This window comes from Notothenia rossii, assembly GCF_949606895.1.
Source record: "Notothenia rossii genome assembly, chromosome: 2".
Lineage (NCBI taxonomy): Eukaryota > Metazoa > Chordata > Actinopteri > Perciformes > Nototheniidae > Notothenia > Notothenia rossii.
In genome coordinates, this window is record NC_136904.1 from 85,801,803 (window position 1) to 85,820,891 (window position 19,089).

Sequence of the window (19,089 nt, forward strand, 5' to 3'; positions counted from 1 at the left end):
GTGGGTGGGTGGGTGGGTTGGTGTGTTCAAAAAAATGTGATTGATACCCACATTACAAAGGATCGTGAATGCCACATTTCACCAACAGAATGTCTCTGTTGATGTCTCTCGCTTTGAAGGTGCAGATATGATATGGTTCAATCTTTTTCGGTCCGTGCGCATGAAACGCACACCTTTTTAAAAAGCTATCAAGCATGACAGCCTATCATCTCCTTGTCTTCGCAGGAAATGCTCTGAACCTGACCTGCCGGGCGTTTTTCGGCTACAGCGGGGACGTCAGCACGCTCATCTACTGGATGAAGGGAGAGAAGTTTATAGAAGACTTGGACGAAGAGAGGATCCAGGAAAGCGACAGCAAGTAAGCTGGAATTGATTTCACATGACATGACGCTAATGAGGAATTAATAGCAGATGTAGAGACGTTCATTGGAAAATATTAAAACAGGATACCAATGGTTTTGCATGTTTTAGTCCATTAACTCCAAATTGCGTACACTAAACCAACCATTTTCCAGAGATTGATGTGCTGCCTACTAAGCACCCGCTGGCTTCCATTTGTTTAGCTGTTGTACAATCGTGCAGGTACTTAAAGCTTGTTTGAATTATTATTATTCCTTCATTTCTGACACGTCTTATTATATTTGTTTAAATGATTTTGTCGTGGAAATGCAATAGCAAGCAATTGAAAACAGGATAACTTATAATACGCCATATCGTGCTCAGTAACAATGGAACTGCTTACATCATGCACAAAGCAGGTTTATACATATTATTATACATCACAACATGTGTGTGAACGCGGAGGGAACACACATCCCTGACATGGGAAACTCATATTTCAGCAACAGAAGTATTACTATTTATTAAGTGCTGTTTAAAGTGCTTTTATCGCAAACATTTCCGTGACACAAAACAATGAATGGTTATCATTACAACATACTTCAGTATTGGTACCAAGGCTATTGCACTGCAGCTTAATATTGATTATGTGTCCCATGCCTCAATGCATTTACCAGCCATGCTGTCTAAATTCAAGCCACGAGACCAAAGAAAACCTGCTAACCTGTACATTGAGAAAAGAAAACCTTTCTTTTTTCTTTCATTATAAAGTGTATTGTTCTGCAGCTGACTCGATTCAGGGTCGTTTGAGCGTCCTTCTGTGAGAAGACAATGAGACCAGTCCTTGTGTGCAGCTGCATCACAAGTTCTGACAGTAATATGACAATGAATGCAGGTGGTGAATTGTGTGTTATGATGGATTATTTAACGCACGCTAGTTTCAAGTCCCTACTGAATGGTAGCGGATATAGTTCTTAGTCATTTGAAGTTATTGACTTTATTTGATTTATTTTCTGTCATAGCTGATTGTGTGGCTCGATTTTCCCAAAAATTCATATTTTATTATGCATTCAATTTTTTAAAATGTTTTATATTGTATTCAATTGTTAGTTAAATCAATAATACATCTTATTAAATATTTAAAAATATAAATATTTAATAAAGAAAGTCATCAATATGACATTCAGTTGCCAGTTTTGAAGCTGCTTGTCTCCCAGTATTGCAGAGTTAACTTTCCAAAAAAAAAGAGAAGGACATCTGGACTTGTTACAGTCAATCTGGGAAGTATCCATGTCAATTATATTGTATATTTCTCAAATTGAAGTTGAACCAATTGTCCAACAATTAATTTCCATGGCAAGATTGTTTAAATTAAAGCTTTTGTTTATCCGCTGCAGAACAGGATGCACCCTCGCTTTTTTCTACTCACCGCAATATTGTACAAGTCCAGCTTGTGTGCAGTGTTTTCTAACATTTTGAAAGGATTAATGCGCTAAATGTTAAGCTCGTCTTAAAAGAGCAGCTTCTCTAACGTGCGCTCTCTTGCTGTCTCCTTTAGATGTAACATTGTAAACTGTGCCCAGCAAGCCTCACTTTCACAGCCAAGACGTTTAAAACAAGCCCATTTCCATGTTTCTGCCTCCTAGTGGTGTAACACATTTAAACAAGTCCATTCCCCGGTCCATGTGCGTGTTTCCCATTAGGGCTGTTTGGAAAGGCTGCAGCTCTGGGGAGACAGCCCTGTCAGATGGTTAACAACCGCCATTTTTCACAGCGCCGCCACTGTCGCTATCTCCCTCGCTGCACCCACCTATAGCGGCATGCAGATGGGCCACAGGGAGTAGGAGGGGAGCGGAGGGAGAGCAGACGGGATAGAATTGGATATAGTAAGAAATATGGTTGAAGTCACTTAGGAGGAAAGTGAAGAAGACACATCTGTGATAGTGAGTTTGCTTATGCATTAATATAAGAATGCAACGGAAAGGAGTACAGCTCTCCTGTCCTCTTGCCTCTGTCTGCCTCCATTACTACCTGACAACAGGATTCCCCCACTCACCAGCCGAGGGGTTATCTCTCAATAATTCATACCGATATTTCATGCAGCGGATCAATATTGTATTTGATCATCCGCTCTCTGTTGCTGATGCTGCCACCCTAAGCTTCTTCACATACAGCCGGTGCAATGAGGTTTTATTTCCACAAAGACAGCCAGACATATGGAACAGGAAAAGACAGGCGAGAAAGGGAAGGAGAAACTAAGCATGAACAAATGTGTGCTACCCTGCAGTGTCTCTTTTAAATGTTACAGTAGGCATGAGACCTCTCTCCTTCACACACTTTTAGCTATATTACTAATGCATCAGCAGCCAAACTCAAGCTCACAGACGAGCATCCATACCTTGGGTTCAGAGTCTCTGCATGCATTTATTAACCCAACCCTGAGCATATTGATTCAGTGGAGTTCATTGCAATGGTAGCCCGATCCCATAAATTCTCATTTGTGCCACCGGGACAGGGCTATTGTTGTTATCATAGCACGGGTGACTGGGCATTAGCATAGCATGCAGAGATGAATACATTAGCAAAACAAATCTGGTTCAGCAAAATAAAAAAAAGGGGGTGGTCAATATGTTATTGACCCGATTCAGTTGTTGTTTTGCAGGTGTGCGTTCAGTTTACTGTGCACAAGGATTGAATAAGTTGCAAAGACTGAGGTTCTGCTCATGAGGAAGGGAGAGAGAATATTGAGAAGAATAAAATGCCCGCAGCGGTTCGACTAACTCCATATCGATAAACTCAATCACCCTGAAGAAAGTATTTGGTTTTACAAACAATTGCATGGATGGAACATCTCGCGGCGATACACAGCATCAAATTCCCTCTTCAGCCCAACTGTGTGTGTCATGCTCCCATATGTGTCTGTGCTTCACCTGGACCTAGTTATCCACCTCCTCTAACTTTAGCCCCTCGTTCTGAGGCTCAGGCGTGACCAGCCGTGGTCATTATCCATCAGGTTGTATGGCAGAGAGTTGCGTTGCCTCATCCGGTGGGATAATGTGAAACTGGAGGCTTCAAAGTACCCACCACTCCCTGGAGAGACATGAATTATTCCCGTGCCTACATCCCCCCGCCAACCAACCCCATTGCACCACAAACTCAGCTGAAACTACAAATATATCATCAGCCTCTCCACGCAAAGCCCAGGATACACTTTCAATTACTGATGCCAAATCTTCCCAACAAGCTGTCCGTATGTGCCGTTTATCGACTCGAAGGCGAGAGAAGCTTGAGAGTCATTAAACCCCTACACACTCAAACACACACTTTTCTCATCCCACTCCTGCTTCTAATCGCAGCCGTTATTAAAATGCCATAGATGATACCTGCACTCACACGAATACAAACAGTGGAGATCTTTTGTTTCCTCCAAAGTGTAATTTGTGCTGAGGGTGCTGCAGAAGTGGGCTAAGTAGTGCGTCTAAGGTATGAGGAAGCATTATCTCCCAATTCTCTCCTCCATCAGGCTCAACCAGCCCAACGGGGGGGGGGACACTCATTTACTTTATGGAATATTACTTTCTCTCCTTCTCGCCGTTACCATGGCAGCCTCTATAAAAAGATTTTCTTCTGATCGCCATTATTTGATTTCAACCCCCCCACATTCTCCGTTGGAAGAGCCCTTATTGATTTTCATTTCTCATATGTTATGAGTGCAGAGAGAAGAAATGAACATACCTTGAAGTGCTTACTGTAAGGGGGGGGTCACGGAGATACAGAAATGTGCTGCTTATAGCCGTTTTATGGCTCGACCATCACGGCTGAATATGTTCTGTGATTGCTGCTCTGGTTCTCTACTCTTCAGGCCCCGTCACACACATACCGTTGACATTTTCACACTCGCACTGATTATATGTTCTTGTATATTCAGAGAACATTGTCTCAACAGCCACTTCTCGTCTCCTGTTTCCCAACAGAGTCCTTCAGAGAAGCGTTGCTGCCTTGTAAGTGTTGATGGTTTATCTTGCAGGGTTGTCAAGGAGCATCTTGGTGAGCAGGAAGTGTCCATATCCTTGACTATTGACTCATTGGAGGAGGAGGACCTGGGAAATTATTCCTGTTTTGTGGAGAATGGTAACGGCCGTCGCCAAGCTACCATACAGCTCTTCAGACGAGGTAAGGGCAGTGAGGAGCTTTAACCCCCTAACACCATATGTACACATTCATTTCCCTGTGAGTGGCTTAAAGGTTTAAAAACTCATCTTGTTCCTTCACTGTCTGACACTATCATAGATATTCTGTATCAGCTCGTTCCAACTCTTCATTAAAGCTTTATGATGAGTGAAGTATGCAAAGCCTGCCAGCAACATTTCATCAAAATGGGAATATTCTAGTCTTATGAATATATTTGTTCCACATATACCCAAATATCAGCCGGATATATTTGGTAGCTCTAGCATACCCACTAAGAAGAAGTTGAAACTGTATTAATCCCCAAGGGGAAATTCAACTTTTCACTTCTTTCACTTTCTAAAAAAACACATGCATAGGAAAACAGATATGCACAAACACATGCATTTAATGGAGGAGTGTCAGTGCATAGAGGCATGGTTTTGAACTGGCAACCCTTCAGTTCCTAAGCCAAGTCCCTACAGACTGATCTACTTGTCTTACAAAAGACTGTGAACAAATGTTGGCTGATTAGCAGTTGCTGCTTAATTTGTCAAGGTTGGGGAAAAATAGGACCCAAATGCAGATTGAGGAGGTAGCAGGTTTCAAAAGGAAACAAAAGGCGAGCTTTATTCAACAAAATCTGAACAAAAACAAGAATCCAAGAACAGGTACGAGGTAGCATCCAAATAAAGGTGACCAACACGAAGGGGGACATGAACGACAAATAATGGACCAACACTGAACACAGGAAGAGACAAGACTAAATACAGGGAGGGGTAATCACGAGACAAGAAACAGCCGGGCAGGGGAGGAGAAACACAAGGGCAACAGGTGAACACAATCAGACAACTAGACACACCATGGTTGCGTTCGGATAGTTTAAAAATCAGCTACTAAGTTCTAACCCTATCTCCTATTCCTTGACCTCTGAGTGAAAAGTCACAGGGTTAAGGGATAGTGGATAGGAGAATTCAAAAGGACTTAGGAGAAGAGACTGCGGTACTTTAGAGAATCCGACTGCACTTTCACTATCCGACGTGTTTATGATGCGCCAGCGGACTTCATTTTGTGCGTCTGCTGCTGTGGGGAAACTATGGAAACTACAGTTTTCTATACAGAGGACTACAACATGGATGTTTAATAAGAATGACGGACTCATCTAGAGACTCTGCACTGTGCTCTGATGCTGTTGCTTTATGCTTTATGAACAACAGAGAAACATATTCTTCATGACCAAAATTGGAATTGAAATAAAAAAGTGAAACTTATGCTCGTCACCCTCTCCCTCCGGTCCACATTAATACAAATGATCCCAATACGTATGATTGTATGAAAAGATCTTAAAATCAATACAAATGTATTGATTATAAACGTTAGTCCTTAACATCTATCAGTGTGTATATCACCATTCAAACATCTTTTAAAAGTTGAACAAACCCCACACAGCTCAGTAAAGACTGTGAAATGTTGACTTTATTTGATCATTTCAGTAAAAACTAACGTTCATATTCCTCTTTTTGAATATAATACTGATGAACGTTCAAAACAAAGCACTTTGGCAACTTACCACATACGTTTTAAAATGCTTAATAAGCACCGTAACGTTCATGATATCATTTCTCGGTCATAATCGTTTGTTTCCATGAACGGCCGACTGTTGTGTGACGTCAAATGCTGCAGCTGCAAAGCATTGTGGGGCAGCATTTTCTGCTCTCCTTTCGGTAAGGGAGGTCCAGTGGTTCCTAAGCTAAAGGAGGTTATAAAGGAAGTTTGAAACCTCCTTTCCTTTCATTTGGAGAATTTGAACGGCACTTATCATGGCTGCCACTGAGGGACTTCTGGGTCATTTCACTCGGTTAGGAAGGTTCCTAAGCTAAATGAACTATTCGACTGCAGCCCAGGGAAACTAACGACAGGGAGGACAGAACAGCAAAATAACCCCAAAACTAGACACACAAAAACTCAAACCCTGACATAATTGAGTATAAAGATGCTTTAATCAACATTTTATAGCAATAATGACTCGTATGTGTAATATGGAATCTGTAGCAACACTACCACAGAGAACGATCACCCGACTGCAGTGTTCCTCCGCCCTGTAAACCACTTTAACATATTTCATTTAAAGTAGAGCTGGTGTCGGCTATCATTTTATTTGTATCGCCAACTAGTCAATAAAAAGTCAGAATACAGTGAGAAATGTTCATCCCAGTTACTCAAAGTCCAAGGGGCATCTTTAAAATGTCCTGTTTTAAGACAAAGAAGAAATTCACTTCACAACCCAAACTCCTCCCTGCCATCTTCACACAGGCTTCGTTTTTTGCTGTCCATTGTGTATCTCTTTATCCCTCCATGTGTGTGTTAATGCTCGGTGCTTGAGCTCCATTTGGTCGCTCCGTTCCTTCCAACATGAGCTCCAGCAGCTGCGTAGCGTTTCTGGCTCTCTAGCATGACTTGTCTGAAGCTCTTTTCATGCACTGGTTGTCACCCTGCAAGGAGAGGTAATTTGATGGCTGTTTAAACAGCAAATTGCTCCTCGGCTTTTCCCAACAGGCCAATAAGTTCAGCATACAATTACATTTTAAGTCTTTATCTGTCTGTCTCCCCGCTTTAATCTCTGTCTCTCTGACCGTCTTTTGTAGATGGCCCACTTCCTTTTGAGTGTCTTTGTCGACTCCAGACAGCTTCATTTAACTCTCTTTCAAAGCGGCAAGAAGAGGAATGCTAAGAAAGACTTTTTCTCTGCGTCTCACATGTTATTCTGATGTTTATTTCATGTTTCCCCTCCCAGAATGCATCAGTAATAAGCCCCGCAGCAGGTTTGTGAATGTCTGTGCTGCAGGGCTTCCTTCACTTTCGTATCTGAAGAGTACGAGAAATAGAAAGGCAGAGGAACGTATAGTAGTCAGTGGAACATCTACAACTAGTTAAAAACGTTTAAAATATGAGGGAAGGTCCAAAAGTACATTTTAAAAAGTTGCCCTACGACAGAGCCTAGCTGTTCCCACATCTCCAGTCTTAAAGCTAAGATAGCTAAGCTACATTTCTGGCTGTTGTTTCATATTTATTGCACAGAGCAGATAGTGGTATTATGAATGCAACATTGCAACATCTTTAGTTAGAATAAAAAAATATACAATCAATCTTTTAGGTGTAAGCTTGGGGTGAGACAACTAGGTCTGGGCAATATTGCAATGTAATATTGATGTTGTCATATGAGACTAGATATGGTATTACATTTTAGATATGGTAGTATCAAATAAGTGTCTTTTTGATTTTAAAAGCTGCATTAAAGTAAAGTGATGACATTTTTTTTAAATCCCAGCTTGTTTTAGCTCTTATTTTTATTTGCCTTTACCCGCTTATAGCCGAATAAATCTGCTTGTCAATAATTATTTATAAAAATTATTATTGCAAAGTATAAATTCTCAAACCTACAATATCGTACAAAATATTTATATTGAAGTATTTGATAAAAAATATTGTGATATTTGATTTTCTTCATACCACCATGCCTTATAGCCTCAAATATGTTATCCTTTTTCTTTAAATAGGCGATATCATATTGAAAGTAATTAGGTATCGCTTGCTTGTACAAAAAAGACAATCACTGATATAAAACGCTGGCATTGGGAACTAGAGCAGATATCTTATGTCAATCAGAGAAATGGGAAGGTACGCCTGTGTACATTTGCAGTGCACATAATCTGAGATAATATAGAAGCTGCATAGCGGTTGCCATGACAGCCGTGCATTGCTCCAGTCCACAGTGACAGATATAAGGTGAACCTGCTCTCGCTGGGCCAACCAGGTAAATGCTGCTTTCATAAACAACATAACTCATGTTTCCCCGAGCCAGGCCTCTGAGGGGATAGAGAGGAGATAATCGAGAAGATAAATGAATGTGGAGAGAAAGGAGGGGGGGTGTGTATGATGGAGAGAGAGAAGTGGAGCCTCTTGTTTTGAACGTGCCTTCATCCATGTCCACAATTGTCTCAAGTCACAGAATGGACGACAGACAAAGTGCAGAGCTGTGTTGCTGCTCCAAAGAAATGAACCCAATCTCTCACCATCCTCTTTTTCACGTCTCCCTGCACTGTGCACTTGTTTCCCAAAGTCATCCTGAGCCGTCTTCCCCCTCTTTGAAGAACGATGCTGCTTCGCTCTGAAAATACTGATGATTGCCAAACCTTTCATCAAATGTAAATGCGTCCCATAAGTGCCTAACGTTGCGTCTTTAACAGGGAAATGAAGAATAAAGAATCTGTGGGTTTAACCTGCCGAGTCAATAGCCTGTTTTTGTGTATTCATAAGACGTAGCGGTGTTCACCACACCGTGCCTCCACTGTCTCAGCAGTTTTTAAATATGTTCTGGTCTGTGTGTCTTCAGCAGAGCTCATGTACACGGTGGAGCTGGCAGGAGGGCTGGGAGCGATCCTGCTGCTCCTCATCTTCCTCATCTCCCTCTACAAATGCTACAAGATCGAGCTGATGCTTTTCTATCGGAGGCAGTTTGGCAGCGAGGATGTTGATGGAGGTAAAGAAAGTGAAAGGCAACACAAACACAAACTCAGTTTCTATCTGAAGACCTGCAACAAAAAATGTCAAGGCCTTTCTCTCATCTCAAATTCGATGTCAAGCGTGCAGAGATGATTGCGTATGTGCCTGTTTGGGTTTGTTTCCATGGATGTGGTTATGTCCTGTTTGTTTATCCATGTGCATGAGATGTGTGTGTGTGTGTGTGTGTGTGTGTGTGTGTGTGTGTGTGTGTGTGTGTGTGTGTGTGTGTGTGTGTGTGTGTGTGTGTGTGTGTGTGTGTGTGTGTGTGTGTGTGTGTGTGTGTGTGTGTGTGTGTGTGTGTGTGTGTGTGTGTGTGTGTGTGTGTGTGTGTGTGTGTGTGTGTGTGTGTGTCAGAGCCTCTCTCCACAACAGACTCCCCGCTAGATACCAATGTCGCCTCCTATCTCAGTGACAGCATCTCATTTCCTCTTCATCAACTGTTGGTGTAGAGGTACGTGTGTGTGTGTGTGTGTGTGTGTGTGTGTGTGTGTGTGTGTGTGTGTGTGTGTGTGTGTGTGTGTGTGTGTGTGTGTGTGTGTGTGTGTGTGTGTGTGTGTGTGTGTGTGTGTGTGTGTGTGTGTGTGTGTGTGTGTGTGTGTGTGTGTGTGTGTGTGTGTGTGTGTGTGTGTGTGTGTGTGTGTGTGTGTGTGTGTGTGTGTGTGTGTGTGTGTGTGTGTGTGTGTGTGTGTGTGTGTGTGTGTGTGTGTGTGTGTGCGCAATGGCTGCATAGGGAAGAGAGGAGACAGATTTTCAATTTGTTGCCCATTTAAAAAGAGATCAGTCTCAATATGTCATGGGATGATGCCCACCCTCTGCTGTCGAAGGCCAGATAGCGGGACAGGGGGACCGGGCGGGCTCCAAGCTGCTTTCCTGAGAGACAAATGGGGCCGTAAACAGTCTGAAATTGCAGCGGCAACTTTCTGTTTTCTCTCCAGAACACAGTTAACTTTTGCTGAAGTTAACGATTCCTCTGTTTGCGCCCCAGACTTTTTCCCTTTTGGCTTTCCTTTGTCGCTTTTCTTTTCAAGAATTCCGGAAAGACTGAACCCAAACTCGAATCATTGTATTGTTTCCACAGTAGCATGAATTATCTATTACACGCTGTTTTGTTGATTCAAACTTCCACATGATTAAGTCATACCGTCAGGGAACCGCAGATACAAGCTGTTTTTGATTTTCCAAGTTTGCTAGGTGGTTAATTTGAGGCTGGTTGCTAATTTGAAAGCGTTGTTTGATGTTTGGATCCTATCGAGCGCAGTCCTGGCCTTTCCAGAGAGTTTCAAAGCTGCGCAAGCTCCTCAAAGGGTTTCTGTAAAAAAAACCTCTTCCCTTTTTGGCTGGCCCACAATCCTGTTTCTGCAAAGCGTAATGACTAGGACTCACTGAACATGTCACCAGTAGTGGTTTTTTCCCCCCATCTTCTATTTTCTGCCTGTTCAGTTCTTTGCCACTGTCTTCTGGGAAATCATTTCGAGGTGGGGAAAATGGTATTGCCTGCGTCTTGATTTGGGTATTCTTGTATCTACCCCAATTTATTTCCTATATTCGCCAAATAGCCAAAGATAAATGGACAACCCCTGAACTAATGCTCTTGTGTACCGTCAGTCAGCGGCTGGATTTTGTTATGTAGGCCACAATGTTTCAAAATAAGTATGAAACTGCATTTGGGAGAAGTGTTTTTTTCTGTTTCAACGCGAGGAAAATCTGATCCAGAGAGAAATGGTGAACTGGAACGCGAACTAATGAACTGCAACGAGCCTAACATCAGTGGCCAACTTCACTAACACCCCTGTGGCTAAAGGGGAGCAAATTCCTGAATCTATGGTCTGAAGAAAGCCCTCTCTGAAGAGTCGAGAATTGTTAAAGCAGCGGTTTACAGAAAAGTAAAATATCAGTGGTTTGGTGTGTTGCATGAAAACAAACGTTGTGTTCAGTGCAGGACAGACAATGTGAACCAATCAGAGGGGAAGAAGTAAATGTAGCGCTAATATGTTCTTAAAATACTCCATTACAGGTAACACTATTACATTAAAGTGTTTACCGTACTGTAAAAGTAAAAGTACTCAGAATGAAAATGGCTCTATCACAGACTGTTATTATTGTAGGGTATTTTACTTTTCAAGATTAAGAGTATTTTAAACTTGTAGTGTGTCACCGTGGAGCACATTTTAGAGACTTTGTAAAATACTGGCTTTAAAAGTAGTACAGTACTGCATCATATCAATGAAGTATATCATGTGTTTTTATATATACATGTTAAGAGTGTTAAATAAATGTAATGGAGTAAAAAGTGCAATATTCCCTGTCGTGGAATGAGTAGAAGTATAGGTACAGTAGTATGTAATGGAAATACTTAAGTAAAGTAAAAAGAAACGTCAGTACAGTACTTGAGGAACCAATGCAAAAAACAATCATTATTTTGTCCTGTATGAAAGTCATTTCTACTGTAGTGTAAAGTCAGTCTGTAGAATATGTCAAATGTACTGAACTACAACATATTCATAAAAACAATGAGTTTCTTCTCCATCATTTGAATACTGACTTACTGCTAAAATCGAACAATTTAGGATAATCTTTGAAGAAATTACCATCAAAGACTCTCATACTCGACAAGAGTTAGTTTAATTTCTGGCAGAATTATCTGAAAATGATTACTTGATAATAGTCTATAATTCAACAAATTTAATTAAAGCAAGCGGTGGCTTTAATAAACTAAATGAGTGATGAATTATTTAATGTGATACAGGCTTCAAATTGTGCTACGCAGATGAGATTTCAAGCCCAAAGTTAATTGGGGAAGATGATTTTTTTTTTCTAATTGAAATTGCTTTGAAATTTGAGTCAAAGCTAAATTAAATTGCTAGAACACCTGCATGGATTATGAATGAGATCGTTTCAATCAAATAAGGGTGTAATGTTCAGGTTTCCATATGCGTATCTCTCTAGAGTTTGTGATTACACGTCTTCGACTGTGCCACGAGGAGTCCTGGGATATCATGAGCTTTGAGCTGGATGTCACTGTATTTAAAACACCTTTTTCATAATCAGCTCCCTGTTTTTTATACAGAAAACAAAGACTACGATGCGTACCTGTCCTACACCAAAGTGGACCCTGACCAGTGGAGTCAGGAGACCAGAGAGGAGGAGCGCTTCGCCCTGGAGATCCTCCCCGATGTCCTGGAGAAACATTACGGCTACAAACTCTTCATCCCAGATCGAGACCTCATTCCAACAGGAAGTAAGAGATGCGACTGTCTCTGTTTACATGCCTGCACACATGTGTATTTGTGTCATATTCTATTGGATGGTGAGGGAATTTACAGTTGATTGTGTACTGTAGCTTCTGCAGTGTGTGGCACATTTGGTACACTTTATCATTCAGGTGCTTGGACCATGACACAACAATATGAGATTTAACAAAATTAGGAAATATAGGATGTTGAAGATGATTGTGAGGAAGAAGGAAAGAGGGTGATTGTATAGGACGAAGTCAAGGCGTTTCAAAGGCAGAAATAGTTTAATGTAGTAGGGCTGCTCAATTAATCGTATTTTAATCGCGATTACGATTATGGCTTGCAACGATTACGAAAACAACGTAATCAAAATTAAACGATTTTTTTTTTTTTTTTTATAATAATTTTTTGGGGGTATTTCAGTTGAATTATATTTAAAGGTCAGGGTAATCAACTGTTAAATACATACTGTTCAAAAAATATTTCCTCGAATAAACTGTTTTTTTCAAAGCCAATGAATAATCGCATTTAATAATCGCAATTACAATTATTGACCCAAATAATCGAGATTATGATTTTTGCTATAATCGAGCAGCCCTATCATGTAGTGTAAGAGTCATCTAATTTAAACGAGGCTAAGGTAAGCAAGAACTTAATGAAGATGGTTCAGATTGTTGCAAATGTGAGAGTGATTTGCCTGAGATAACGAGCATGCGGAAAACAACACATGGCTCCAATAGTTGTGAAGATATGCAAGGAATACTGGATTGAGTTCAAATTCTAGAGAAACCAAAATCTCGAAGCCATTTTCCATGTTTCGGTAAAAAAGAGCGCGTTGGTGAGGTCTTGGTGTCACCTCGACTTTTTGTATTGACTATTATTCTAGTATTGACTGAAGGAGTCTTGATGCAAGGTGTAGATTTAGAATGACATACAGTAGGTTTGACTTTTTGTGAATATGAGTATAAATAGTGATGTCAGATAGACTGGCATAAAGAGAGAGATTGTATGTAGATCTGGATCCCTGCAGGAAGCTGAAATATAATCCACATATGGATGCAGAGGCTGAGAAGGTCAGAAATGAATTGCAAGAGTATGCTGTGAGAAATAAATGTGGCGGAGGTATCAGAATAATGGCTGCCTGTTACTAGTTTGATATACATTTTTTTTTTAAAGGCTGATTCCTGATAAACTGGCTATGGATGGTTTAAGCATAGGTGATAACATTGCAGATAGACATGACAGAAGGAAATGGCAGCTGGTGTGTGTTATGATATGCCTGGAAACCATTCTAGTAGAGAGATTGTATGGAGCAATGCTGTTAATGATGGCTTCTTGTGAGGTATTCCATCTGTCGAAATAGTTTAATATTGGTATAAATAATGGTAGGTCTGGTGTGTGTGAAATTGAATCACCCTCAAACAGATCAGTGCCTGAATGGACGGATTGATCTGCAGGTCAGGACCCACTCCGAGCTGGATCTTTGGTGTAGCTTTAGTCAAACTTTTTAGATTGATGCAAGTGAGTGATGAGGCAGGAAGTAGAGTATAAGAAGGCATGATAATGGATAAGTTAACTTCATTAGTTTACAATACATGTTTGTCGTGTGTCTTCTGTTCTGTTTCTCACTGTCTCTGTCTTGTGTTGTACTGTTTGTGCAGATTCAATTACATGAGCGCAAGTAATGAGTGGCATATTATTCAAAATGTTAGAACAAAAAGTCAAAATTAAGGCAAATACTATGGACAAGAATCTTTTTTGTATCCTCTCTGGATTAAAGTAGCGGATAAAAGTTTTTCACACTGGCTATTCTGATATTAAGTCCGCCAAACTTGGGAATATTGTATATCGTGTGGCTGAGACGTTGAACAAATTTACCATCGTACTAGTTTATCCATGCATTAATAAATCTGTGTGAACATATCCCCTTGCGTGCTAACCCTGCTTAGTAGTCTGTCTGTGCCAGCGGTACACAGTGTGCTCTGCTTAGTAGTAATGCTGTGTTTGTACTGTAGGCGTGGACCAGATAAAACGCAAACACATCTCACTTGGTCCAGATAGAATTAAACATCAGTGGGAAATGTGCAAAGGCTCTGAGCCCCGCCGGCCTCTTTCCTTTAATCAAAGGAAAATTGCCGCTAGCATCAGTGCCAAGCAAACTCATTGTAGATGAATGTCCAATCAGTGAAACATGGTATGTGATTAATCATGTGTGAAGTAAAGAAGGACGAGCGAGAGGAGATGCAGCTACTTTTACAACTTTGTTGAGCATGTTTCTGTGTCTGTACTGTGTTCTGCCTGTGACCTAAATGTTCAAATGTTTATGTTTAGGTCTCACCCATGAGCATTACCAGGATGAAACACGACTCTTTGGAGGTACTCGCCTTCAGTCTTTTCCTCTTGTATCAGCCGCTGTCATTGACCTGCCCCTAGGAAGTTTCAGAGAGTGGCGCTGTTGTGTGATCTGAAATATCAGGCCAAGTTCAGTAGAATAAAATCAACCCAATCCTACAGACTGTGCACTTTATCAATCATTTTCCCTCCATCTAGAACCAATCAGTGCAGAGTTTAGCTTAATCTGTGGGTCTGCCCTTCAGTATTGTAATATTACAATACTTTAGATTGCACCAAAACAAACACCATGCTTTTAGATATGTATGTATGCATTCACATATACAGTAGTTTAGAACTTTAGACTGTCATTTGATCAAATACCGGACAGTAGATTGTCAATGTCTTGTGTTTTGTGTCTAACTCTGTATGTTCATCCATCATTGTTAAGTGTTGTGGCCTTGTCCTCTTTTAATCATATCTTAAGCTAAAAGACATCCTGAATGTACGTTATTCAAATATGTATCAGCTCTTATTTCTTATTCATGTTCCTTTTCTTCCTCACCTCTTTCCCCGCAGCCTACATAGAGGATGTGGCTCGCTGCGTGGACCAAAGCAAGCGCCTCATTATCGTCATGACGCCCAACTACGTGGTGCGGCGAGGCTGGAGCATCTTTGAGCTGGAGACGCGGCTGCGCAACATGCTGGCGACCGGAGAGATAAAAGTCATCCTGATTGAGTGCGCCGAGCTGCGCGGCATCATGAACTACCAGGAGGTGGAGGCCCTCAAACACACCATCAAAACCCTCACCGTCATCAAGTGGCGTGGCCCCAAGAGCAACAAGCTCAACTCCAAGTTCTGGAAGCAGCTGCAGTACGAGATGCCGTTCAGGCGCACAGAGCCCATGCTCAGCCACGAGCCGGCGCTGGACGTCAGCGAGCAGGGCCCCTTCGGAGAGCTGCAGACCGTCTCTGCTATCTCCATGGCGGCGGCCACCTCCACGGCCATGGCGACCGCCCACCCCGAGCTGCGATCCACTTTCCACAACACCTACCACACCACGATGAGGCAGAAACACTACTACCGCAGCTACGAGTATGACTTACCCCCAGGAGGGACCCTGCCACCTCTCTCCTCCCTGGGGAACCAGCACACCTACTGCAACATCCCACTGACACTGCTGAACGGACAGAGGCCCCCGGGGAAGAGCCGGGAGCACAGCCTGGAGGAGGCGCACGCCAACAACGCCATGCTGCCCCTGCTGCCGAGAGAAACCAGCATCTCCAGCGTCATCTGGTAGTGATGAACGGGCGTCTGATGCAGGAGGAGCCAGGAGAGGAGAGGCTCGGTCTGGGAGGAACTCAGTTTATGGTCGTGATAACGGTGCAAGGTGTTTTGGATCCATCTGGTTCCGAGCGTTGGCAGCAAGCGATGGAGCTACATGACGTTTTTGAACAGTTTCCCCTTGTTCTTTTGCAAGTGGACAGCGCCTCTGTTACAAAGGATGTTTTCTATGTGGAACTACAGGAGGTATAATGAAAACACTGTTTCATCTAGGAGCAAGATACGGACTTGCAAGAACTTCACATTAAAGAACTTACACTCTATGGCAATTGTGCACACACTCGCATTCACACACACCCACACACACACACAAATGTGCATACACACAAACAAAAGGAAAACAGGGTCTTGTACATATATTTCGATTTATTTGTAGCATCAGTGTTTTCCTGTTTTTGTTTAATTCATTCATGTTTGTTGCCTTCTCTACAGTAGGACTTTGCTTTAACTTGTTATACAGATTTGTATATTCGTTATTGTTTTCCTCTTTTTAGTTTGTTTTTTTAATCTTATCTCAACACGCTTGTTTGGAAAGCCAGTATGTCATGTACCTGCGCTGTTCTGTTTTGTTTGTTTTTAAATCTTTGTGTAGGTTAAGAGAACATTTTTAACACTTTTGGAAATTGCCTGGACATTTCAGGAGCTTCAATGAGCTGAAACTTCTTTTTGTTTACCTGTAAAAGGTGTATCTAGTTTGAAAGGAAACTCTCTTTTAAAAAATCATAGAATATGCAAAAAGAAGGAGGAGCTGGCAAAAATAAACCGTCCTGTGGGACCGAAACGGACGAGCGATTGGGGGGCGGGGCTAGTCCTCTCCAATCAGACGGACGGACAGACAGACTGGCAGATCTCTCTCTGAAGCTTCATATTTTCTATTGAAACAAACAGCCTTGCTGTTTTAGAGTGATAGTGAAATGCCTCACCTTAAAAGGAAATCTGTAGATTATTTTAAAAAAGAAATCTATTTTTATAACAGAAAAGAGTTTGCTTGAGAAGTCATACTTATTTGCATTTCATCTACCACAGGAAGGGGATTTGTGTATAAGTGTTATGCTGGTTTTGTACACTTGCAATGTGGTTCCTGGTTTGTAAAGAGGTGGAGGTGGCTTTTGAGTCCCACATGAAAAAAAAATGTCCTCTACTGCTCTAGATTCAAAAAGTAAAGCATTTTCAATGTTTTGGTTTGTAAAACATAATATTATTCCCATCCTGATAATTACTTTGGGTCCTATGGATAGTTCATGTTTAAGGAAAGAAAAGAATACATTTGTGTTTTGGAAGACTTTTTAAATATATTTGAAGGTGTGATTTTTGAGTATGCATAGCAAATAGATATGTATTCTATATATAATATAGATATTTATATAAATATATAAACACGATTTTCACTTGGAAAGAAATGTCTATCTTTATAGAAACACAATCATTATCAGTTGCCCTTACTTTCTCACTGCACATTAAAAACATTGATTTCCTTTTGGATGTTTTTTTTTTGTGTCCAACTCTGACCATTTCTTTGCAGAAATTCTTAACATCTGCGTCACGTACTTACTCTCTAAAAATCGACAATAATAGTCAGATTAATGGCATATTCATCGCTCTTCGTTACTTATTTTGTGACAGTCTGTATTAATCAAATCAAGAGCCTCGTTTTTTAGTATCTCTACGTGTTCCCTCTCAGTGTTTCAAAACTAAGCTGCTGTGAACAGATAGTAGATACTCATTTGATTTGTCTAAATACTGCTGAAGCATCATATTAGTAACATCACTTACAGTTAGAAGCACTTCAGGAAGGGATATTTGAATGGCTTTCATTAACAGGAAGAATGATTACTGCAAGCTGACAAATTAATAGATTACTGTTTTAAGGCAGACTACAAATATAATTTCACTTCAATTCCGAAACCCCAAACATACCCCTACAGGGAGATAGTCACATGTGCTTTGCAAACAATAACTACTGAGATATTTAGTTTATAAAAAAAGAGGACATATTATGCTAATTTCCAGGTTGATATTTGGATGTTGTGCCCTTACTGTGACATGTTTGCATGCATTAATGTTCAAAAAGCTCGTCTGAAACCAGAGCCCAGTCTGCTCTGATTGGTTAGCTGGTCGGCTCTGTTGTGATTGGCCAACCACTTATAGATATCCCTGTCTTCCAATGATTCTCATGCTGCATAATAAAACACTCATCGACTACAAACAGGATCATTAACAGAATGTCAATGCACAGTGTAAATTAGAAAGTTACACAATTAGACAGCATCATATGTCAGCAATAGGTTAACATATTTGACAAATGGTTTTGGGGGTTAGCTTTGGTTTGAATATAATTAAAATAGAAAAATAAATGTTTACAAAAAATACACCTACCAAAAAAGGGAAGTACAATTAGAAAATAACCATTTAATCTGAGAAAAAAAATATGTGCAGTTTATCAGGATGAAGTGACAGTTATAAAAGAGGGTACCACTTTACAATAAGACTACCCTTATAAAGGATTCATAAAGGGTTTATAATTAGGTTATTAATTAGGTTGTAAACATTTTATTAATCATTAAGAGCCATTTATAAAACAGCTCCAACATAGTTGTCATGCATGAACACAGGCTCACTATTTGGAAAGATGACTAAGCCTTATATTGGCACTAGCTTACTTCGTCTTCATCATCAGCCAGCATCCTTGGTATCTGTTGTTCACCGAGTTGAATCCCCCCCCCCCCCCCCCCCCCCTTCCATCTTGATGTTTCTTGGCATCTCTTTATTACCATTTCTTTATGAGTTACTAACGTTTATAACTGCCAAATGGGAGCCTTATTGTAAAGTGTAAAACACATTCCCATTTATTAATGAGTTACTACCATTTATAATAAGGCTTAGCAGTACAGATAAATGTGGGCTCACTATTTGGCAAGCAACCGGTCACAGTTGCCCTGTTTATCTCATGTCTTATAAAAGCTTATTAATGATTTTCAAGTGTTCACAACCTAATTAATTAATTAATTACAAACTATTTGTAAACCCTTTATCAGGGTAGTCTTATTGTAAAGTGGTACCTAAAAGGGTTACCATTGAACAATAAGGTGCAACATGTACATGTGTGATAAC

At 40.8% G+C, this 19,089-nt stretch overlaps 1 protein-coding gene across 4 annotated transcripts in view; it reads left to right on the forward strand.

Annotated features, from left to right (window-relative positions):
* Positions 1-17,455, forward strand: part of il1rapl1a (interleukin 1 receptor accessory protein-like 1a) — a 168,396-nt gene extending 150,941 nt beyond the window's left edge. For 3 of the 4 annotated variants that reach the window (XM_079666994.1, XM_079666995.1, XM_079666996.1), the window contains 6 exons: positions 226-358; positions 4,367-4,512; positions 8,900-9,046; positions 12,137-12,307; positions 14,634-14,678; positions 15,213-17,455. In XM_079666994.1, coding sequence (XP_079523120.1) covers positions 226-358; positions 4,367-4,512; positions 8,900-9,046; positions 12,137-12,307; positions 14,634-14,678; positions 15,213-15,934 — 1,364 coding nt within the window. In that variant the 3' untranslated portion in view covers positions 15,935-17,455. The remainder of the gene's footprint in view (positions 1-225; positions 359-4,366; positions 4,513-8,899; positions 9,047-12,136; positions 12,308-14,633; positions 14,679-15,212) is intronic. The other variant, XM_079666997.1, reaches the window with a different exon arrangement.
* The last annotated feature ends 1,634 nt before the right edge of the window (positions 17,456-19,089 follow it).